Raw genomic sequence first — 23,998 nt, forward strand, 5'->3', positions numbered from 1 at the left:
CAGTTGGAATTGGTGCGTCGAGGCGAGTGGACGCGCTGGCGGATGATTGATGCGAATATTGCGTATACGTCGTGTGTGCGGTTCAAGCGCTCGTCGGTTGTGTGTGTGGACTGGGTAGCTGGGAAGCTGGGAATCTGAGGAGCACCAGCCCGTTAATTGTGCGCTCGACGTTCTGGCATTGGCCGTGCGGATTACAAACCGCTTTCGAGCGCCGCCGGCCGATGTTGTCCTGGCACTCGTCAATGAATTATTATGCCCTAATACCAATTGACGGCGAGATGGGAGCGTTGGGGGCATGAATAAAATATCAAAAGCATTTTGGGCCCCGAGCTCCGGCTGGCGTTATCATCGCGAATGAGCAAGGGCAATTCTCCGGTGTGCCGATGCTTAAGTTGACTTCATTGCTCGTGTCTGGACGAGCACACATCCCTTTGCATTATTAAATATTCAGCGTTTATGCGCAACAACAAAAAGTCGTTGCTCCTGCTTTCGCCCTTTGCCCCATTTGTGCCCATCCCTTCCATGTCGTCTTTTCGGCGAATCTCAAGCTGGGAGCAAAACAATCCTAATGTACATTGACAGTGTGGTCGATGAGGAAGCTCCTACTGGGCCACGTCGCCTCCCGTCTATATCCACATTCACATCCACATCCACATCCATATCACATCCGTATCCGCCCAACGGGCACAGCGAGTCATGTTTACTTAATGGATACGCCGGGCAACTATTAAGTGCTCCCCAACCGCTTCCTCGCCTCCAATTCACCATCTTAGCAGGGCATCTTAGCAGAGCGAATGTTAGATTCAATATGGTTCCGCCAGTGAGCCACATTATCCGAATGTGCAATACAGCCACGACAGCGTGCAGCTAAGCTCGCTGGCGGAGATTAGGAGCACCCTGCCGGAGCCATTATGCGCACTTATTATCATTATTATCCCGGAATTACCCCACCAGAAATACTGAGCCCAGAGCCGAGGCTTTGACCGCCCCCGGGGACGGCAACCTGCATTTTGTTATCCGAAGACCCCATCTCCAGACCATTACCCTTCCCACAGGACAACAAAGGCATTCCGCGCCAGACTCGCCGCTTCCAGATTCCTGTGCTTTCCCTTTTAATTTTAATGCGAATCTTCCTGCTGCAGGACAGCGGAGAGGCGACAGGTGAGAGCAGTGAATGCGGAGCCCAAGGCGAAAAAAATAAGAAAGAATTAAGCCAAGTGAAGACCGAGCAAGGAACACCGCCAGCGGGCGGTCCACAAGCCAACTTCATTTACGTCTGAAACGCAGTTGAAATAAACGACTTCACGACACTGGCGGATTTCCTAAAAAGTAAGTTAAGCCTATGCCCAAACCACCCCCTGTCATCCCTGACCCATCGCCCACCACCATTCCTCCTCCACCAATCCTCACCTGCACTCGCTCCCGGCATTCCGAAGCAGCTCATTAGGCCTGGGCGTCGGGGAAAGCTGGGAAAGCTGCAAAGACGGTACACGGAAAACAATAAATCAATGCAATTGCAATGTCCATTGGTTTAGGGTTCATATTTGTTCACATATTTAATGCAATAATATTTCATGCTAAATTATCACGTTATCGTTTGCGGTATCTCCAGTTTACATTTATAAAGCCCACTCAATATTTTGTAGGCCCTGAGGCACAATCTAAATCAATATTAAATTGAAGCAATCACACAAAAGATACTTTTCCAGTTAAATGAAACGCCTTTAATGCTTTCGGGCACAACGTGATGCCAAGTGAAAGTATCGAGTTGATTTGGCTGAGACAGAAGTTCTTTGACGTTTTCCTCCATGTAAGAGTGCCCAAGTGGGAGAAAGTCAAAGAGGATTGTGCTTTTGGCCAGTTGGCATTGTTTCAACTCGCAGGCGGATGTGCCACTCGCATTCCGCTCATCCGAGCCAAGTTCCCGCATTCCAAGCCGTTTCCTTCCGCGCCTCCGCCATCCTCCATCCTCCATCCACCATCCACCATCCAGCAGATATTTACAATTGTCGAGGGCGGCTAATTAAATTTCACAGCGTGGGCCTGGTAGAGTTCAAGCGAATCATTTGGCCTACTGCGGCGCTCCCGCCTTGTTTGTGCTGCACCTACGGGCGGAATCGGGAATCGGTAGTCCGGAATCCAGAGCCCGGATGCAACTGGCAGCACTGCATGTGGTTGTGGGCAGGGGCGCGGGTTTAGGAATGGCAACAGCTGGCGGCGGAGAAATATTAAAAGTTTTTACCTACGGCTTCCTGCCTGCTGCCACATGCCACATGCCACATCCTCGCTCGGCTGGGGGGCGGAAAGGGGGATCCAAACCGAAAAATGTCACACAAATGTGGACCAAAGCGATTTATGTGCAGCAGCTCAGTTATGACAATGCCAGCAATGCAAATTCACGCTTGGCCAGCCGAATGTGCATTAGACAATAATACCGAACGTGGTGTTGCACCCAAAAGTGGTACGTATAGTCGTATGCTAGCCAGGATCTTGCAGCTGACGGAGCAGCAAGGACGAGCCAGGACCAACGAACGGAGCTCGATTGCCATCGCATGAACAAAAATGTTGCAGAAATTGCTGTAATGCGGCGGAGCATTAAATAAAAACCGAAAATAAAATTATGTTTATTTTCCCCATCTCGACGCAATTGTGTGTGTGCGAGTGTGCGAGTCTGTCTGTGTGTGCGTGCTTGTGTGTGGCTTCTGGAGGAGGTCTTCAAAAACTTGCCAACGACACAAGAAACTTTCTCTTGAAGCACTCTCCAAATTATGCTTTTCCTCCTTGTTTTCCTTATGGGGGAAACTTGCTTACACCGAATTCAAGAGACGTTAACAACGTTTTCCCCCAACTGGGGACGCAGGGGGGGGGCTGGAAGAGCGGGGGCTGCTGGCTCGTATTTATATACAAGCTCTACAAGCTGCGATAAGCAGGAGGAGAGCACATTCAGATGGGGCTCAGATATTTGACTACGAGGGAACAAACAATGTCGGGCGATTCAATTACATACTTTCGAAATTCGTGTACTTTTAGCATCATTATTGTCCTGGCCCATTGTGACATTACAGGCCATTACGGACCAACATCTCACAGTTGGGATTTGATTACAGCGTTGCATCGGCTGCAGTTGCAGTGCATATAGTAATTGTAAGCACGGAATATCGAGTTCCGATTCGATGAGCCAACGAATTTTCCAAGTAGGAGGCGCACAAATAAGACAATTTTTCAGTGCTGATAATTATCCATTTCCATCCATTTGTCACCGCTCTTCTGGTCGATGATTGAAGGCCAGGACCTGAAATTTTCACAAAATGTGCGCATACACGAGGGAAAACACTTGACACAGAGCCCTACGAACGCTATCGCTGCGTGCTTATCGCAAAACGCATCGCAGCAAGGGCGGAAAAGCGTTGGAGAGGTCGGGAAAGCTGGAAAAGAGGAAAGCCAGGGGGAAAACTCGTGTGCGACAGTTTGCCATTGTGCCAAATTGTTAATGCTCAGCATTCTCGGCTCGGCCGAGAATTCTCCTTTTGGCCGCTGCCTCGTCTTATTGTTCCTGGCATTATCATTGTATCGTCGTCATCGCTGTTATTCTCCTATTCCCCTGCTTGTCCCGCACCCTTCCCTTCTGTTTCACTCGCTCTCCTCCTCTATGTTTTTTCAGTTTTCTGTCTTTTCCGTCTTTTTTGTATTTTGCGTCTGCCGGGAAAATGTAATGCTTCTGGTGGCGTCTGGCGGTCGCGGCGCCAAAGTTTCTTTATGACCTCTGCTCTGTATCGGGGATAACACCCCACACATACCACATATACATATAAATACATATATACGAGTGGATATATAGATATATAAGTATTCAGGCCACATTTGTGTGGGTGAATTGATTGATAAGGTCGCTGCGAACAAAACAGAAAACAGGAGTGGCAACAGAACGCAGTTGTAGAAATAGCTCTGCTGGTGTCGCCACAGTTTATGACGTTCTCCAGATTACGCATACGCAGCGTTGGCATCTGAAGATTACGCATACGCAGCGTTGACAAGGCAGGCAGCCGGAACTCGACTGCAGCCACCCAGAAACCGAAGGAGAATCTCGGAACATGGCGCTGCGGGCGACAAGCTGGGAAACTGAGATGCTGGGAAACTGGGAAGCTGGGAAGCTGGGAAACGGTCTAACTTGGGCCATAAAACGAACGGCCAGAACCGCAAAGCGTTTGCTTAGTTATCCCCGCCAGCATCTCGCAAACTTTTCGCTTTAATTCCACTTTCCACTGCCTTTGCCGCATTTTTAAGCAAATATTGTGGTAGACTTGCACACATCCTCTTCCACGTCCATGTGGGATTGCCGCCGGCCTATTTGCTCCTCCACATGTGACTCAATCCGACCAGACCACCCCAGACCAGACCCGCTTTGCATGGGCAACATTGTTGCAGCGAGGACGACAACAAGGCTGCCAATAAAAAACATCCAACTAATTTGAAGCGCGTTGAAAGTTTTACGAATCTCGAGGCCCCAAGTTATATGCAACTAATTACGTGCGTTACATTGTGCGAATGGGAAATGGGTGAGTGGGTGAGTGGGTGTGTGACTGCTTGCACGGCCATATCTGGTAATTGCCTTGCCTTTTTACGGCCCCAGGGTCTTAGCCTAATGACCATAGGCGTGCTCCGGACTTGACCACCGTCACCATGGCCATCAATAGATGCAGAAAGTTGGGCCAAGTTCCTCAAGCTAATCAGACTTACAGGCCAAGTGGATTGCCAGTACGTTGTAAACAGGGCTTACAAAGTACCACTAAATGTAAGGAGATGAAACTAAGCAGGTTGGCGGCATTACTGCAGTTGTAAAGTCGTAAAGTAGATTAAGTGTACTGGGTTATGATTTGTAACCAAAAGCTACCCACGTTTCCTAGGGTTATGGAAAACGATGCACTCGAAGAAGGAAAACATATTAGTAATTTGCTTTGTGTCCTTGCAGCACAGCTTGATGTTAATTATCTGGCATATGTTTGGCAATCTAATGGGGGTGGGAAAATCGAAGGAGGAGTACCTTTCCCTCACCAAACAACGCTTTTCCTGCCCTGCGACAGTGAGTTTATGACACGAGTGTAATATAATTCATATTGTGCCGAAAAATTTTAATGCCGCCTGAAAAATACACCCCAATAAATAATCCTTAATGTCCCGTGTGTGTGAGTGGGTGGCTGTGGGGGTGGGCGGATGTGTGGCTGGTGACACCGCCTACCGCCTACCACCCACCGCCTACAACCCACACCCCTTGTTATTTTATGCGGCGTAACCGCAACACATACAACCTAGGTGGTTGGACGAGGCCATCATGTCCTGACAGTATTATGACGTGGCTCGTCGCCCGTTCCTAGCCGGAATCTCTGCCCGTGACATGGACTGTAAAGCCGGGGGACCCAGGGAAAACAAAGCGAATGGCGGATGAAACATGGCCGCGACAAATTTGTCAGCACATGGGTGTCCAGATGAAATAAATTGTCAGTTCTTGTTTCCTTTCCTCTCGCTTTATTAATATTTATGTGTGTCTAGGGCGTGTTATCAATTAAACGGGTCCACGGGACTCCAGCTTGCACCAAAACAGTTCCCGGGGCACCATTCCAAAGCCGGAGATGCTGCTCATCATGTCCGCCGGAGTGCGATCCGTGGGCTTTAGCTGGTAGTGCAGGACCAACTGGAAGATCAGGGACTTGACCTCCATGAGAGCCAGCCGGTTGCCAATGCAGCTTCGTTGACCCACTCCGAAGGGCAGGTACGTGAACTGTCGTATCTCGTGCTTGTGCTCCTCGTCGAAGCGCTCCGGTCGGAACTCCTCGGGTTCCGGGAAGTTATCCGGGTCGTGATGAAGGGCCGCCACGTTTATGTGCACTAGGTCGTCCTTCCGCAGGTTAGCCACCACCTCGCCCGCCTCGTCCTTCAGCTGGAAATCAGCCCCGCACATGCGATCCACGATGAATGCCGGTGGCCACTTTCTCAGCGACTCGGAGATCACGCAGTCCAGATACTTCATGCCGATCAGGGTGTCGTAGTCCAGTGGCTTCTCCCCCAGCTGCTCCTTCACGGCCAAGATCTCCTCGTGCAACTTCTCCTGCACATCGGCGTTCATCATGAGTTCGTAGCTGGTGAAGCTCAGGCAGGTGGCCACCGTTTCGAATCCTGCCGAGAAGAACAAGAGGCACTGGGCCAGCAAGTCGTCATCGTTGAACTCTGCCCTATCCTCCTGTGCCCCACTCTCCGTGGATCCTTCCTGCTCTGCCTTAAACTGTCGCTGGGCCTCCATCAGCAGATGGATCATATCGGGCCGCACGATACTCTGCTCCTTGCGACACTTCATGGCACCGAAGACCAGCTTCTTGAAGTAGTCCACATTGTTCATGTCCATCACGGGAACGCGAAGTGCCTGAAAGAAAGGAAAGGTTTTACATCGGCTATAAAGAATCAAGAGGTCGTATCTTACCTTCATCAACCTCGGCATCAGAATGTACAGCATTACTTTGAGTCCGCCCCAGAAAGTGAACTCCGAGATGCGCTGACCGATGGAAAAGAACTCATTGTTGGGATCCTTGAAGGAATTCACCTGGATGCCAAAGGCAGCCGTCGCGATCACGTCGTTGGTGTAGCGCGTGAAGAATTCCTTCAGCTCCAGCTCGGAAGTGCCCGCATCCAGTTGGCGCTGCACGAAGTCCACCGCCTCCACATTGCAGTAATGGATGAGCTCGAACATCTGGCGGATCTTGAGGCTGGTGAAAGTGGGCGTCAGGGTGCTGCGCATGTGCTTCCAGCGACGATCCCGCAGACTGAGCAAGCTCTTGGAAATCACGCTGGTATCGTTGAATCCATCGGTGATCCCCTTGCGATGGTTGGCAAAGGTATCGAAGCTCTTGATGCCCACCTGGCGAATGAGTTCCGGGTCGGAGAGGTAGTACAGGGGATCCCGCAGGTTGTAGACTCCATAGACCTTGTGCTGCTTCAGTCGCAAGTGCAGCTCAATGCTAACAAAGTGGTAAACGTAATTAGAAGGATCTAATTTTAATGCACTTATGCACTTACCTATGTTTTATGTACGACTCATTGGCCATCAGCACCGACCACGGAATATTGCCCAGCAGAGGAATGGGCTTTTCGTGGGCCACGCCCCTCTTCGAGAAGAACCCGAAGGTATAGACGGACCATTTGTACAGTAGCAAGCCGACGAAGGCCACGAATATCAACAACTCCACGAAAACCATGATGGAATTTTGGGATTGGGTGAGGGAGTAGGGGACTCTAATCCAGCTGCGCAGCGCGGGAAGGCCTCAAAAAATTCAGAGAGCGACTTCGCCAGTCAACAGACGGATCGCCACTGAAATAAACAACTTGCGCTCTCTCCGTATATATGCCTATAAGCTATACAGGAGAGCCATATATGCACATATAGCGGGAGAGCAAGAACCGGCGAAATGTGTGGATGTGTGTGAGAGCTTACCTCGTTAAGCGAAAAAGCCAAACATTAAGAGAGTGGGTTTGCTTATCAATTAGCATTGGAAGTCACATGAACATTATATATGTATATGCATGGGAACTATTACCAAACATTCAAAACCGCATCAGCCACAACTTTCGACGCTCCTTTCAATCCCATTGTGAAATGGGGAGAACAAATGACGTAACTGCGACCTATTTATAGATCCTAATCGAAATTCCATTAGATGGCAGCAAGATGCCACACGCACACAAAATGGATTAATCCGAACAGATAACTCCAATCTGCTGACGAAGCACGAAATGGGGGAAGCTACTTGCTGGTTTTCCGCATTAAACACATGAGCATGTGCGACTAGATTCAGTTCTCCAACGAGTTGAACTTGGCATTCGGCATGTCATGCCTAATCTCATTGGCATAAACTAATTTCAGCACTAATCCCCTAAAGCGACTCAACTATTTATTATAAAGGACTTAGCGAAGTCTGTCCCGTGGAGTGGGAGCCTGGCTTGCTTAAGGAGCCCAGGGAGCTACGTGCCTGGGAGCTTCCCGCAGTGGCGACCTCAAACTAAAACTCCAACTCAAACTCAAACTCAAACTATGTCCATGGCTGCATCTTACACTGACAGAGTCTTGGGAAAGATTGAAATTTATCTGATGAAATACGTAAACAATTAAAATAAAGGTTGGGGCTAACACTGCTTAAATGGCAATTAGGCGGAATGACCGGTAACTGTTTGAGAAATTATTGAGAAATTATAAATAAAAAGGTCCAATTCTTAAGAACCTATTTTCAAGTGGCTCGGAATCCATCTGAGAAGTACAACCTCTCATTTTGAGAGTTTGAGTGGTGGAAGCATAATGCAATTGCTTCTAGCTCGCTCTAATCCGAGAGGTCCTGTGCGAAGTCCTTGGGCATCCAACTCACGTTCCGACCAAATGACGAAATTTGCTTGCATTTAGTGCGCTGCTAACGGGAAATTATTGCACTGCTTGCAGGACGAGGGAGCAATGGAAAGGACCAGAAAGGATGATGAAGACAAAAAGCCAACAAATCGCTTGGCAGGCAAAAATCCCATTTGATTCAGCGGTCAGTGAGGAATATCAAATGAGAGCCGAATCAATCTCTCGCTCGTCCTTTGAGCTCCAGTTCTCACCCGCTTTGTTGTTGGGCACTAAGTCTCTCCTCCAATGTAACTGCTCTTTGGAGCCAGGGGCGCAGAGGGGCCCCAAAAAGGGGTTCCCTAGAGTACTGTCCTCTCAATTGCCATTGTTTTGATAGTATTCCACACATAAAGTAAATAGAAAGAGATTTTAAGTGAGAGCGATACTTAAAGTTAGCTTGCCCTATGAATGGGACTTCTGTCGCGCCCCTGTAAATAAATCCTTGCTACGCCACTGTCCCTCTCCATCGTTTTTGTTTCTGCTGGATATCAAATGTGTTTACATTGGCAAAAATGGGTCGAGGTGGGCGAGTTCAGTGGGAGCTGGAGTGCAGTGGAGTGGGGTGGAGTGGCGCAAATGGCCAAGTACTTGAAGACGCTTTTTTTGCGCTTCATTGGCAACCGATGGGCTTGGGCCATTTGAATCGTTCGTCCTCGCAATCGACCTCGTCGTTGTCTTCGTTGCTGTTGACTTGGCCGTTTGCGGGTCTGTTTTCGCTTCCCTTTCCGCCCGCCATTGGCATTGAAGTGCCGCCAAGTTGTCCCCCCAAGTGGGCTCCTCTTTGATGTCCGTCCAAATACCCAAAGTCAATGTTTTGACATTCTGACTCTAATTAGGCCAAAACGTTGTGTTTTCTCTAATCAAACGGATAATAACGCTATCGCGGCCGCGCACACAAGCGCAAACATTTGCCAGCCAGTAAGTGTGTGTGATTTTGAGTGCCCAGAGCGGTGTGCATGAGGTGGTTCAGGACATGGAGGACGTGGGTGACGTACATCTTGCATTCCCCATAACCACCCACCCAAGAAGGTATAAAGGGAGGTGGGTGGAAGCTGAACGAAGGGCGAGCTTGTAACATCCGACTCACAAGTACCCTTCCAAATCAAACAAGCATAAAACATTATTTAAGGTTCATCATTAAATTATTTAATGCGCTTTGGGCTAGATTGTATTAACTTTACGATTGAAATGCTCCTGGATCGCCTTGAGGCGAACACTTGGCCACTGTTGCAGATTCTGCTTACGAGCTTTCCGTCTTGTTCGCATGTCCTTGTTATCCTGCCATGCAGAATTGCAGTTGCACTCACTCTGCCTGCTGCATGAGTTGATAATTTAAGATTTAAGTAAACAAACAATGAAGGACCTCATAAGTGTTGGCTGCTCCCATTCGACTGAAAGATGGGCGGCCCCGAAAAGTATGCAACCTGAGTTAAGTTATGTTCAAGGATTCCTTGGAGACCTCAGCTCGGATGCTCGGGCCTGGCAAATCCGCTTTGAATAACTGCTTATTGGAATGCCAAAAATGTTTCTGCCCGATAATCGCGCCATAAAAGGCTTAGCCAACTGCATAGTGGAAAAGGCCACACACTCACACACTCGCACACTCGCACGCGCCAAAACCACATTCCATATAAAATGTTAATTTATTGCCACTGTGGGCCATTCCACAAACGATGTTATTATGCAATCGCTGGCAAAACATACCCGGAAAAATGCCAGAACATACAAAGCAAATCGGCCGAATTTCAGTTTAAATGTGTTTCTATGGCGGCGTGGCCCACAAATTTATGACAAACGGAAACCGTTTTGGCTAGATTTTTCGCCAGAAAATCAACAAAATGCAATAAATATTTGTACAAAAATAAAGCTCCAGTGTTCTGGCCTCCCGGCCCACTTATTGATTCCGCCCGATGCGCCGCCTTGTCATCGGGATCTCGCAGAAAGTGGCCAAAAGACAATGCCCGAGCTGGCGGCCAACACCTGCTCGCACGTGACCCGGCCAGGAATTTATGTGTGTCGAAGGAAATCGAAAAACATTTTTATGCACACATCAAAATTATGGCCAAACACGGCCGATCTCCCCAAACATGGACTTGGCCCGATAGGCTCCTCCCTTTCCATTCTGGGTTTCGCGACCTCCTGCAGTCCCCGGACTTCCCCAGTCAAATATTTGCGCACGGAGCTCGTCCGCCGGCGACGCGACTCCTGTCAATCGCAAATTCCTGATCCCGGGGTGCGTGGTGCGGGGTGCGGGTCAGCCATGTCCCTGCATAGATGAGTCCTGCTTTGTGCGCATACCCGTGCACTGGGGTATCCGGAGCTATCCGCTCGTCGCTGGAAGCCAGATTCCGCAACTGCAAAGCTCATTTCAAAGTTGACTCGCACTTTTCCAGAATTTCTTGTGATGGCTCGGAAATGTCACAAAAAGAATGAAACATGGGAGTAGGATACATGCAGCGAAAGGTTAGAACTGAAACAGGAGTTTACTTTGACTATAAATGTTTTTACATGCTAATAGTAGGTCGGTGATATCCTTTCAGAGCGATCGAACCACTCGCCCTTATAGCCTTCACCAGAGTCCTGCTCTGCCCATCTCTGGCCAAAAAGAATGCCTAGAATGTGATAAGGATGCTCAAACAATGTGGGCCTTGACCCTCCACCGCCACCACTGTGCGCACTCATTCAAATTTATGCTTATGCCTAAACGCTGATTATGACAAATATGCCACGGTCCACCGAACACGCCACCCACTTCCCACCCACTGCCGCCCACTCGCCGCCCTCCCAGTGCCCCTCTTTCTATGGGGCCTTTTATTTCTGCGGGCTGTTTGCTTTGCAGGCGCTTTGTTGGCCCTCGGTCAGTTGGGGAAAAGCCCAAAATAAATAAAAGTTGTATTATTAGCTGGAGGAGCGGAGGGGAGAAGACTGACAGGACTCTGGCTCCATTCGGACGGCCACTAATGACACGCACGCAGTCACAAATAAATATAGGCACACCGCACACCATACATGCTTCATATACCAGTATTCACGCATCGGGGGAGTGTCAACAATTATACTGTGCAAATTGTTCGACGGTTCGACGTGTGTAGTGCGGTGTCACCTGCCACACTTGCTTTATTGCCACTCATTAGAGACGCTCGACGAGCGGGGGGTGAACCCTTCCACCTGCCACCTTCCACCTGCCACCTTCCACCTGGATTTGGCCACCCTTCCGACCTTGCCACTGCCGATGTTTTACATGTTGCTCTGCTGACTTCCAGCACGTATTAGTTTTTCCGCCCCGAGTCCGCCCCTCATCAAATCCCTGCGATTTGACAGCAAATGACAAAAGATTCCGCTCGCCAGCTGCTGCGACACTTTGATGAATGGGGTCACCGAGTTGCGACTCCGGGATTTACGGCTCTGCCACATAGGATACAAATGTTGAACGCTCCGACGATCGGAGTTCACCTCTAACATGCACGCCCCAAAGTTCTCACCCCAATTGCTCCGCATTTCGAGACTGAAGTTCCCAGTAATTCTATACTGTTTCCAGTAATACAAAATTATACGTTTCAAGGCAGTGGGAGCATTAAATTTACCTTTCCGCCTTAAATCACAGCTTAAGCCTAATTTCATATTGCTACACTTACCACAAAAAAACAATAATGGTGGAAACTAAATGCATATAAGCTGTTCGCATACGCTTCATTTTTTGCAGTGTACGCAGCCATAATTGTTTTTGCAGAATTAAACCTTGAATAATAGCCGAATACTAAATTGCTGCTTTATTGCCAACGGATTCTAATTATTCTTCAGCTGGACAAGTGACCAAAATTAAAGCTTTCAATTTAAATGCCAGTCCATTAACAATCTGATTACGCTTAAATCTGGTTAGCGTATTGTTTCTTTTGGCTAAAATGCCAATTTAGTCGCAAAATCAACACCAGAACTATGGCAAAAATACGACTTTTTCAAAATGGCTCATCCTAAAAATTATCCAAAAAGTTTCACAGTCCTCTAAAAATTACTGATTTGCACAGATAAAAGTCAAGACTTGAGATCCCAATCACAATCTGGCGTCTCCTCAAAAATCAATTTTTGCCCAATTCACGCATTTTTTATAAGGGGTTACATCATTAAAATTAGCAAAAAATTAAAAAAATTTAATCAGAAATACCTATTTATCGGTGAGAAAATTAGAGGGTAACCTTCGTAATGTCCCAAGAACATTTTTTTTTAATTTTCCTAAGGCTGAAGTTATAAACTCCATAACTCAACTTATATTAATCGGATTTTGAAGTGGCATACCTCTAAATGTTTCTGGCGCAATTCTGTAAGAATCTGCATTCAAATTTAAATATTTATTTTTTTTCAATTTTTTTGTAATTTTTTTGTTGTGATAACTTGTTGAAATTCAAGAAACTTAGGAAATGTCCTAATGCTGAAGTTCTGAACGCCATAACTCAACTTATATTAATCGGATTTTGAAGTGGCATACCTCTAAATGTTTCTGGCGCAATTCTCTAAAAATCTGCATTCAAATTTAAATATTTATTTTTTTTCAATTTTTTTGTAATTTTTTTGTTGTGATAACTTGTTGAAATTCAAGAAACTTAGGAAATGTCCTAAGGCTGAAGTTCTGAACGCCATAAGTCAACTTATATTAATCGGATTTTGAAGTGGCATACCTCTAAATGTTTCTGGCGCAAATCTCTAAAAATCTGCATTCAAATTTAAATATTTATTTTTTTTCAATTTTTTTTGTAATTTTTTTGTTGTGATAACTTGTTGAAATTCAAGAAACTTAGGAAATGTCCTAAGGCTGAAGTTCTGAACGCCATAACTCAACTTATATTAATCGGATTTTGAAGTGGCATACCTCTAAATGTTTCTGGCGCAATTCTCTAAAAATCTGCATTCAAATTTAAATATTTATTTTTTTTCAATTTTTTTGTAATTTTTTTGTTGTGATACACTTGTTGAAATTCAAGAAACTTAGGAAATGTCCTAATGCTGAAGTTCTGAACGCCATAACTCAACTTATATTAATCGGATTTTGAAGTGGCATACCTCTAAATGTTTCTGGCGCAATTCTCTAAAAATCTGCATTCAAATTTAAATATTTATTTTTTTTCAATTTTTTTGTAATTTTTTTGTTGTGATACACTTGTTGAAATTCAAGAAACTTAGGAAATGTCCTAAGGCTGAAGTTCTGAACGCCATAACTCAACTTATATTAATCGGATTTTGAAGTGGCATACCTCTAAATGTTTCTGGCGCAATTCTCTAAAAATCTGCATTCAAATTTTAATATTTATTTTTTTTCAATTTTTTTGTAATTTTTTTGTTGTGATATACTTGTTGAAATTCAAGAAACTTAGGAAATGTCCTAATGCTGAAGTTCTGAACGCCATAACTCAACTTATATTAATCGGATTTCGAAGTGGCATACCTCTAAATGTTTCTGGCGCAATTCTCTAAAAATCTGCATTCAAATTTTAATATTTATTTTTTTTCAATTTTTTTGTAATTTTTTTGTTGTGATATACTTGTTGAAATTCAAGAAACTTAGGAAATGTCCTAATGCTGAAGTTCTGAACGCCATAACTCAACTTATATTAATCGGATTTTGAAGTGGCATACCTCTAAATGTTTCTGGCGCAATTCTCTAAAAATCTGCATTCAAATTTAAATATTTATTTTTTTTCAATTTTTTTGTAATTTTTTTGTTGTGATAACTTGTTGAAATTCAAGAAACTTAGGAAATGTCCTAAGGCTGAAGTTCTGAACGCCATAACTCAACTTATATTAATCGGATTTTGAAGTGGCATACCTCTAAATGTTTCTGGCGCAATTCTCTAAAAATCTGCATTCAAATTTAAATATTTATTTTTTTTCAATTTTTTTGTAATTTTTTGTTGTGATACACTTGTTGAAATTCAAGAAACTTAGGAAATGTCCTAATGCTGAAGTTCTGAACGCCATAACCCAACTTATATTAATCGGATTTTGAAGTGGCATACCTCTAAATGTTTCTGGCGCAATTCTCTAAAAATCTGCACTCAAATTTAAATATTTATTTTTTTTCAATTTTTTTGTATTTTTTTTTGTTGTGATAACTTGTTGAAATTCAAGAAACTTAGGAAATGTCCTAAGGCTGAAGTTCTGAACGCCATAACTCAACTTATATTAATCGGATTTTGAAGTGGCATACCTCTAAATGTTTCTGGCGCAATTCTCTAAAAATCTGCATTCAAATTTAAATATTTATTTTTTTTCAATTTTTTTGTAATTTTTTTGTTGTGATACACTTGTTGAAATTCAAGAAACTTAGGAAATGTCCTAATGCTGAAGTTCTGAACGCCATAACTCAACTTATATTAATCGGATTTTGAAGTGGCATACCTCTAAATGTTTCTGGCGCAATTCTCTAAAAATCTGCATTCAAATTTAAATATTTATTTTTTTTCAATTTTTTTGTAATTTTTTTGTTGTGATACACTTGTTGAAATTCAAGAAACTTAGGAAATGTCCTAAGGCTGAAGTTCTGAACGCCATAACTCAACTTATATTAATCGGATTTTGAAGTGGCATACCTCTAAATGTTTCTGGCGCTATTCTCTAAAAATCTGCATTCAAATTTAAATATTTATTTTTTTTCAATTTTTTTGTAATTTTTTTGTTGTGATACACTTGTTGAAATTCAAGAAACTTAGGAAATGTCCTAATGCTGAAGTTCTGAACGCCATAACTCAACTTATATTAATCGGATTTTGAAGTGGCATACCTCTAAATGTTTTTGGCGCAATTCTCTAAAAATTTGCATTGAAATTTAAATATTTATTTTTTTTCAATTTTTTTGTAATTTTTTTGTTGTGATACACTTGTTGAAATTCAAGAAACTTAGGAAATGTCCTAATGCTGAAGTTCTGAACGCCATAACTCAACTTATATTAATCGGATTTCGAAGTGGCATACCTCTAAATGTTTCTGGCGCAATTCTCTAAAAATCTGCATTCAAATTTTAATATTTATTTTTTTTCAATTTTTTTGTAATTTTTTTGTTGTGATATACTTGTTGAAATTCAAGAAACTTAGGAAATGTCCTAATGCTGAAGTTCTGAACGCCATAACTCAACTTATATTAATCGGATTTTGAAGTGGCATACCTCTAAATGTTTCTGGCGCAATTCTCTAAAAATCTGCATTCAAATTTAAATATTTATTTTTTTTCAATTTTTTTGTAATTTTTTTGTTGTGATAACTTGTTGAAATTCAAGAAACTTAGGAAATGTCCTAATGCTGAAGTTCAGAACGCCATAACTCAACTTATATTAATCGGATTTTGAAGTGGCATACCTCTAAATGTTTCTGGCGCAATTCTCTAAAAATCTGCATTCAAATTTAAATATTTATTTTTTTTCAATTTTTTTGTAATTTTTTTGTTGTGATAACTTGTTGAAATTCAAGAAACTTAGGAAATGTCCTAAGGCTGAAGTTCTGAACGCCATAAGTCAACTTATATTAATCGGATTTTGAAGTGGCATACCTCTAAATGTTTCTGGCGCAAATCTCTAAAAATCTGCATTCAAATTTAAATATTTATTTTTTTTCAATTTTTTTGTAATTTTTTTGTTGTGATACACTTGTTGAAATTCAAGAAACTTAGGAAATGTCCTAAGGCTGAAGTTCTGAACGCCATAACTCAACTTATATTAATCGGATTTTGAAGTGGCATACCTCTAAATGTTTCTGGCGCAATTCTCTAAAAATCTGCATTCAAATTTAAATATTTATTTTTTTTCAATTTTTTTGTAATTTTTTTGTTGTGATACACTTGTTGAAATTCAAGAAACTTAGGAAATGTCCTAAGGCTGAAGTTCTGAACGCCATAACTCAACTTATATTAATCGGATTTTGAAGTGGCATACCTCTAAATGTTTCTGGCGCAATTCTCTAAAAATCTGCATTCAAATTTAAATATTTATTTTTTTTCAATTTTTTTGTAATTTTTTTGTTGTGATAACTTGTTGAAATTCAAGAAACTTAGGAAATGTCCTAATGCTGAAGTTCTGAACGCCATAACTCAACTTATATTAATCGGATTTTGAAGTGGCATACCTCTAAATGTTTCTGGCGCAATTCTCTAAAAATCTGCATTCAAATTTAAATATTTATTTTTTTTCAATTTTTTTGTAATTTTTTTGTTGTGATACACTTGTTGAAATTCAAGAAACTTAGGAAATGTCCTAATGCTGAAGTTCTGAACGCCATAACTCAACTTATATTAATCGGATTTTGAAGTGGCATACCTCTAAATGTTTCTGGCGCAATTCTCTAAAAATCTGCATTCAAATTTAAATATTTATTTTTTTTCAATTTTTTTGTAATTTTTTTGTTGTGATACACTTGTTGAAATTCAAGAAACTTAGGAAATGTCCTAAGGCTGAAGTTCTGAACGCCATAACTCAACTTATATTAATCGGATTTTGAAGTGGCATACCTCTAAATGTTTCTGGCGCAATTCTCTAAAAATCTGCATTCAAATTTAAATATTTATTTTTTTTCAATTTTTTTGTAATTTTTTTGTTGTGATACACTTGTTGAAATTCAAGAAACTTAGGAAATGTCCTAATGCTGAAGTTCTGAACGCCATAACTCAACTTATATTAATCGGATTTTGAAGTGACATACCTCTAAATGTTTCTGGCGCAATTCTCTAAAAATCTGCATTCAAATTTAAATATTTATTTTTTTTCAATTTTTTTGTAATTTTTTTGTTGTGATACACTTGTTGAAATTCAAGAAACTTAGGAAATGTCCTAAGGCTGAAGTTCTGAACGCCATAACTCAACTTATATTAATCGGATTTTGAAGTGACATACCTCTAAATGTTTCTGGCGCAATTCTCTAAAAATCTGCATTCAAATTTAAATATTTATTTTTTTTCAATTTTTTTGTAATTTTTTTGTTGTGATACACTTGTTGAAATTCAAGGAAATGTCCTAAGGCTGAAGTTCTGAACGCCATAACTCAACTTATATTAATCGGATTTTGAAGTGGTATACCTCTAAATGTTTCTGGCGCAATTCTCTAAAAATCTGCATTCAAATTTAAATATTTATTTTTTTTCAATTTTTTTGTAATTTTTTTGTTGTGATACACTTGTTGAAATTCAAGAAACTTAGGAAATGTCCTAATGCTGAATTTCTGAACGCCATAACTCAACTTATATTAATCGGATTTTGAAGTGGCATACCTCTAAATGTTTCTGGCGCAATTCTCTAAAAATCTGCATTCAAATTTAAATATTTATTTTTTTTCAATTTTTTTGTAATTTTTTTGTTGTGATACACTTGTTGAAATTCAAGAAACTTAGGAAATGTCCTAATGCTGAAGTTCTGAACGCCATAACTCAACTTATATTAATCGGATTTTGAAGTGGCATACCTCTAAATGTTTCTGGCGCAATTCTCTAAAAATCTGCATTCAAATTTAAATATTTATTTTTTTTCAATTTTTTTGTAATTTTTTTGTTGTGATACACTTGTTGAAATTCAAGAAACTTAGGAAATGTCCTAATGCTGAAGTTCTGAACGCCATAACTCAACTTATATTAATCGGATTTTGAAGTGGCATACCTCTAAATGTTTCTGGCGCAATTCTCTAAAAATCTGCATTCAAATTTAAATATTTATTTTTTTTCAATTTTTTTGTAATTTTTTTGTTGTGATACACTTGTTGAAATTCAAGGAAATGTCCTAAGGCTGAAGTTCTGAACGCCATAACTCAACTTATATTAATCGGATTTTGAAGTGGCATACCTCTAAATGTTTCTGGCGCAATTCTCTAAAAATCTGCACAATCACCTAAAAATGTCTGTTGTGCTACAGATAACTTTCAAAATCGGTTAGGAATGTGATTGGGAGTTGAAGGAAGTAAAGAAATCATTATTTTTACCATATACTCGATTGTGTTGGCCAAAATACAGATGTTCGCCTTTATAACTTGGACATAAGTGGTGTGCATTATGCATTGTTGCTCTGTAAGTTGCGTGGGAATCATACATCCATTTCAATTATTGTTCGCTCTCAATTCAAGGATTTCAGGACCACGACTTGCAATGCGGCAATTGTCCTGGCAACGGCGATTATATTAATTGTCGGAATTTGCGCCGGACTAAGTCGAGCAATCTCTCTAAGCCAACAATAGAAGGGTCTCTGAAACCCGGATGGCGTAAGTAAGCCGGAGCCGGAGCCAACAAAAAAAGGATTATTTTGATTATTTTGCTTGTTCCCGGCGAAAGTGAGTGGGCTGATGGACAACTGGGCTGGGGGCATGTTTATTTCAATGAACTTGCCTTTCAAACGAAATTTTATCATGCTTGGCCAGGCCGAGTTAACCATTTCGCATTTTCCCGAAAAGCATCACAACAATAAACCGAATGCGTGAACAGAGCGCATTTGAATGAAATTTGCTTATGCCCGTGCCTCATATTCTCTCCTCCTCCCTCCCGTAGACATCCAATCCCTGTGGCTAACGAGCTGGCTCAGCTCTGGGAGGACCAGCGGGAGAACCAAGCGGAGCACCGGCGAAGGACTCGGAATTGGAATCGGAATCGGAATCGGAGGCGGAGGCCACGAGAAGCGCGCAGTCAACGTTTACACGCTCCAGCAGCCGCATAAGTTTCCGCTTCAGTTGGACGTGCACGGCGGCGGTAATTGTAGCTTTGATTGCCACCAGGAGCTGGACAGGATCCGTCAGCCGGGCGTCCCAGCACCCCGCCAGCACCAGCAGTCAACACCTTCCTCGGCACGGGCCGAGGAAATCTACGAAACCAAATTTATTGAATGCTCAATGGGTAAGCAACCACTCCTCCCCGCAAAAACAATCACAATCAGCAGGCAGCAATAAGAATTTAAATTAAATTTTCGCCTTTTCCGCCTCTCGTTCCCGGCCTCTCCCGGCCATTTTCCCTCTTCGAATGCGGCAAGTTGAAACAGAAACGCCGTCTGCTGTTTGATTTCAGAGTTCAATTTGCATAATTTTGTTAAGCAACATTTCGACTCGGCCTTCATATTACGCTGGGGTACGGATTTCAATGGGTCATTCATTCGGGTTTCTTATCACGCCGAATCTGTTCTAATAGCATACAAGTACCGCTATCCATATAATCATGTATTTGCTCCAGAGGAAATTAATGGGCCAAAGCTCTCAGTACTTGATCTAAGATACATAACGTGAAATATTTCAAATTGATTCGATTCGCCATACAATTGAAGTAAATCCCAATCCTTCCCCGTTGTCTGCGCAGCCCAAACGATGGACGACGTGGTCTTCCAGTGCAGCAATCAAAACTCGATCTATGTGCTGAATGCCAGCTACGGTTCCTATGGGGTGAGTCCTCAGCGAGTCCACTTGCACATCTATCTGAGCTTCTTTCGTCCTCCTTTCGGCATCCCCCTTACCGCATCTATCCATCTTGGCAGGACTATGGCACATATGCGGCAACAAAGCGTGAAATAAATGGCAGCCGGAGCAGAGCGACAAATCCAATTGGGGCAACTTGCTCGAGTGGCGTCCTGCAGCATAAATTCAAAACTTTCGGCAGTGCCGCAGCAACAACAGCAGCAGCTGCAGCTGCATCTGCAGCTGCATCGGTGCCGGCCCTGGACGCAGCAGCGGGAAGCGCAGCAAGCTACGTAACTCCTGTCGCTACATCAATGTCAACCGCAATGTGTTCACCGGCAACGGCGGCCCTGCAAAAACTGTTCAATTGCAGCGTCGGCGTCGCCTGCCAAAATGTCACCCACGCCCACAGCAACCACAGGAGCAGCAGCAACATCAGCAGCAGCAGCCACATCCACATCAGTGGCAGCAACAACAATGCCGCAGCCAGCAACCATAACAATAGCTGCCTGTCGGCGGCAGGCGGAGTGAGCCTCCAAAACGCCCGGAATCGGAGCCGGAGTGGCGAGTGCCTCGATGGCGCAGCGGGAGCGGTTACCTCGCCAGCTGGAGGCGGAGGCGGTGGCGGTGGAGGAGGAGCAGGTGGCCTCCCTCTGCTCCCAAAGAAGAAATGCACCACTGTCAAATCAGCGCTTATTGCCAAGAAGACAAAGTTTCTCAAATATCTCGAAGAAGAAAAATGGCGCAGCAACGCGGCAGTTCCGGAAGATGCTGGTGCCATCAGGTATGTAACACCCAGACACTCGAAAAAATCGGAGCACACTTGAGTTCAAGACGATGGCAGACGAGGGCTCATAGCCCTGCGAGCAACAGGAAGTTTGATTTTTGGCACTCGTTACCACTTACTTTCTTTTAGTTGTAAGTGCATTCATTTTCTCCCAGTGCAGTTGCCGAGTATGTGCGTTTGAGTCAGTGGGGCAATCTCCTAGCCGTCGCAAAAACTTATAAATTCCCATAAATGTTATAGGGCGTCGTGCAACGCGCTGCAAAATGTGGCAAGTTTTATGACGGCAATCTGGGGGACAAGTGGTGGTTCCGTGGTCCTAGTTGCCATGCCGAAGTGGTTTCTCATTAAGTTGACTGAGGAGCGGCGCATTCCAGCTCTCCCCGGCATCCGATTATTTCTTAATTAATTATTGGAGAACAGCAATCGGCGTTAGTTGCCATTTATATCCATCGAGGCCATTATTCTCGATATCGATTGGACATTCCTCTTGGCTGCGATGCTGGCTTCCTAGTGGCCAAATGCGCCTTTCTTGTCTGGACTGCGGCTTTTAAGCGCTTTCAATTATCTGTCAGCGGACACTTTGTTGCATCGCAGAAACTTTGCGACGTTGTTCACGAAGTCATAAGTTCTGATCATCATCGCTGAGCCAAGTTGCTGACCGCATTTCCACCCGTTTTCCACCCGTTTTCCGCCCGCTTTCCGCATTTCCTCCCAGCCGTCATTTGCGAAATTGAAAAATTATCGCGGTCGCCGTAAACATAAAGTGAGGCGCAAGCATCGGGGCTTAAAGAGGGCTTAAAAAGTTGATTAAACCTCCCATTTTGGCCAGCCCATACAGGCTGCATTGCACATATTGAAGTGCAATAATCACATTCTGCGTAACTTGGCCCCCAAGTTGCAGCTACAAGTTAGGAGCTACCCGTCCCCAGACATCACTCATACGCACAGTTTTCGGGACGCCCTTTGCAATAATGATGTCAGAAGTTCGCTCACTGCACATTTTCGCTGGCAAAGGCGGCTGGGAAAATTTCATTAATTGCAGCAGGCGCAAAGGGCGGGCTTTGCTTTGATTTATTAGTACCCTGTGCGCATTTAATTAGTAAACGTCAGCGGGCAAAAAATGCAGAGCCCTCTTCCTGCTTAGCCATTTCCACGGCGGAAGCTCTCCGGCGCGCATTCATCAACTTTCTGGATGGCGACACCAGGCCACTGACAGGAATGACTCCCAACTTGTGTCGCCAAGTAACCAAGTACTGCGCAAATTTGCAGTGCAAAGTTACTCCCGCTTTTCCGCCGATGCGGCTTAAATGCTCCCCAAAGGTGGCTTAATTCATTGTGGCCACTGGCTGCAGTGCTGCTGGTAGCCTGTCCCCACTTTCCAGACCAATTGTCGCCGCAAATTAAATGGGAATCATTGTTTCCTTTTTAAGTTCTTCTCGCGTGCGGTTGGTGGGAGCAAAGAGTTGCAGCCACTGCAGCCACAGTGTTTTATCGCTTTTATCGATCGAATTGCCTTTGTTATCGCTCGATTTGAATACATTTTGTGGGTCCACCTTTTATATCTTTCATTTTGCACAATTTTGTTTTCATAAACATGCCAACGTGTATTATTATTAATACATATTCACATCGCTCTTTTGTTTTCATAAAACAAGCCATCGTGTATTATTTTATGAGTTCCGCTGAAGTGAGGCACATTTTGGCATTCCCAGGACGATAGAGCCTTAATTTTCCTGTACACATCACTTACCATAACCCTGCCCGTAGCAGCTCATTTCCCACTTTATATCAATTTGCATGGGGACCCTGCTCGTCCTTGCTAATCGCTGCGAGTCCTTCCACGCCACTTGCAGCCATTTGATACGCGTTTAGTTTAGTCAACCAAAAGCTAAATAAACTTTCATTCAACATGCTCGACAGCAATGAGGCGGAGCCACCCACTCCGGGCGGCAACAACAACGGCGGGAACTTGAAAAATCAGAGCAACAGTCGGGAGGCTGGAAGCGGAGGTGCAGGTGGAGGTGGAGGTGGATGTGGCACTGGAAGTGGCACTGGAAGTGGGGGGCAGCTGAACAAACCGACCAACTGGAGCATGCATAATGAGGACACCAGCACGCCGCTGGCCAGCCACCAACTACAACAGCAGGTGAAATCGAGTTTCGAGCTCTACCAGGAGGCAGCCGACATTTTGGGCCTGAGTTGCAGCCTCTGTGATAATTGCCGATGCCTGGACTGCCAGGTGAGTAACCATGGGGATGGGGAGTCGGGAAGCTCGGAAAACAGCTGCTTTTGGTATGATTCATTAGGTCTCGATGGAGTTGGTTTGCTTCACTGGCCACTACTTTCGAGATAGGGAAAACATAAGCCTTGATAACTTAATAGAGATACCTTGTAAACAAAGCGGTGTGTTTTTCCGCAATGACGACTCCCCTGTTCCCGGCCAATCAAGAGCTCAATCCTGAGCCTTAACCAACCAACCATTCCCCCACAGAGCGGTTACTTCGACTGCGACGACGATGATGAGAGCTACTCGGAGCAATCGCTGATGGACGACGAGTACGACGAGTTCGACTGCGTTGCGGAGGAGCTGCAGGCGGCGATGGCAGCACCCCGGCACCAGGAGGTGTCCCGCATGCCCTGCTGCCCGCTGGGGGCGAGTTCCCACCTGCCGCACAAGGCGGACTCTCCGGCCGCACACTCGCCCCCGGAATCGGAATCGGAATCCCTGGGCCATCGAGTGGCCATCGATTTTGATTTAATTAACACCACTTGCAGCCAGGTGCTGCAAAACTGTGAAACATTCAACGATTTGAGTCTGCTAGATGCCGCCGCCGGCGCCGAGCGTCCCTTCACGTAAATCCAGGTAGGTGTTCGGCATGCTGCACACACTACGTGTGTTGTTCGTGGGGCATTCCCCGAATTCCGGAGCGCTGTATGACAACCGTATCCCATCCCAGGCCGGAGCCGATTTGATTTCACCTGCCGCCGGTCAAAGCGCTTTGTGCCTCCTCTCTAACCGGGATCGGGGATGGGGATCCGGGATCTGTCAGAAATCCTCTGCGGACTCGCAGATTGCTACAGCAATTTCTCATTCGTTTCCTGGCGGCGAGAGTGAAACTGAAATTGGGGTTTATGCAAAAATGAGCAAATTGCATTTTATTCCAGGGAAACGGAACGCAACGGCGGCAGGTGACTCCCGACCCAAAGATACCCATCAAGATCTCAAAATTCTGTCGACTTTAAGACTATTCCCGTCTTAGATTGCAGTTGCCACATAAACAATCTCAAAACTATGCACTTTGGCTTCAGTGATTTGCGTCCCTTCAATGACATAAAATGCCATATACCTCCTATGGATGCACAAGTCATGAGTACTTCCCAGGACCGTGCCACCC

The 23,998-nt window shown here is 44.1% G+C and overlaps 2 protein-coding genes across 3 annotated transcripts; one reads left to right on the forward strand and one right to left on the reverse strand.

Moving 5' to 3' along the window:
- LOC6548369 (protein lingerer) lies at window positions 1–23,460 on the forward strand. 2 transcript variants are annotated; one of them, XM_001976609.3, is made up of 6 exons: window positions 1,296–1,329; window positions 18,927–19,268; window positions 19,722–19,804; window positions 19,897–20,600; window positions 22,524–22,842; window positions 23,095–23,460. In XM_001976609.3, the coding sequence occupies exons 2-6, from the start codon at window positions 19,265–19,267 to the stop codon at window positions 23,458–23,460; spliced, it is 1,476 nt and encodes a 491-aa protein (XP_001976645.2). In that variant the 5' UTR covers window positions 1,296–1,329; window positions 18,927–19,264. The 2 variants fall into 2 exon arrangements, 1 of the variants encoding a protein (XP_001976645.2); XR_003407911.1 differs by lacking the exons at window positions 19,722–19,804; window positions 19,897–20,600; window positions 22,524–22,842; window positions 23,095–23,460 and adding an exon at window positions 1–62 and having other exon boundaries at window positions 1,143–1,329; window positions 18,927–19,197.
- On the reverse strand, window positions 5,501–7,354 carry LOC6548371 (cytochrome P450 9c1). Its single transcript, XM_001976610.3, has 3 exons — window positions 7,066–7,354; window positions 6,473–7,007; window positions 5,501–6,415 (listed from the first exon to the last, which is right to left on the reverse strand). The coding sequence occupies exons 1-3, from the start codon at window positions 7,242–7,244 to the stop codon at window positions 5,561–5,563; spliced, it is 1,569 nt and encodes a 522-aa protein (XP_001976646.1). The 5' UTR covers window positions 7,245–7,354; the 3' UTR covers window positions 5,501–5,560.
- Window positions 23,461–23,998: the final 538 nt, after the last annotated feature.

The sequence above is a fragment of the Drosophila erecta genome, unplaced genomic scaffold (assembly GCF_003286155.1).
Source record: "Drosophila erecta strain 14021-0224.00,06,07 unplaced genomic scaffold, DereRS2 tig00000092-arrow-pilon, whole genome shotgun sequence".
Classification (NCBI taxonomy): Eukaryota; Metazoa; Arthropoda; class Insecta; order Diptera; family Drosophilidae; genus Drosophila; species Drosophila erecta.

Coding starts and splice junctions, on each gene's coding strand:
- LOC6548369 (XM_001976609.3), top strand. Junction 20,601..22,523: donor GAAGATGCTGGTGCCATCAG/GTATGTAACACC, acceptor CATGCTCGACAG/CAATGAGGCGGAGCCACCCA. Junction 22,843..23,094: donor GCCGATGCCTGGACTGCCAG/GTGAGTAACCAT, acceptor ATTCCCCCACAG/AGCGGTTACTTCGACTGCGA.
- LOC6548371 (XM_001976610.3), bottom strand. CDS start 7,244: ATGGTTTTCGTGGAGTTGTTGATATTCGTGGCCTTCGTCGGCTTGCTA. Junction 7,008..7,065: donor GAGTCGTACATAAAACATAG/GTAAGTGCATAA, acceptor CCACTTTGTTAG/CATTGAGCTGCACTTGCGAC. Junction 6,416..6,472: donor TGATGCCGAGGTTGATGAAG/GTAAGATACGAC, acceptor CCTTTCTTTCAG/GCACTTCGCGTTCCCGTGAT.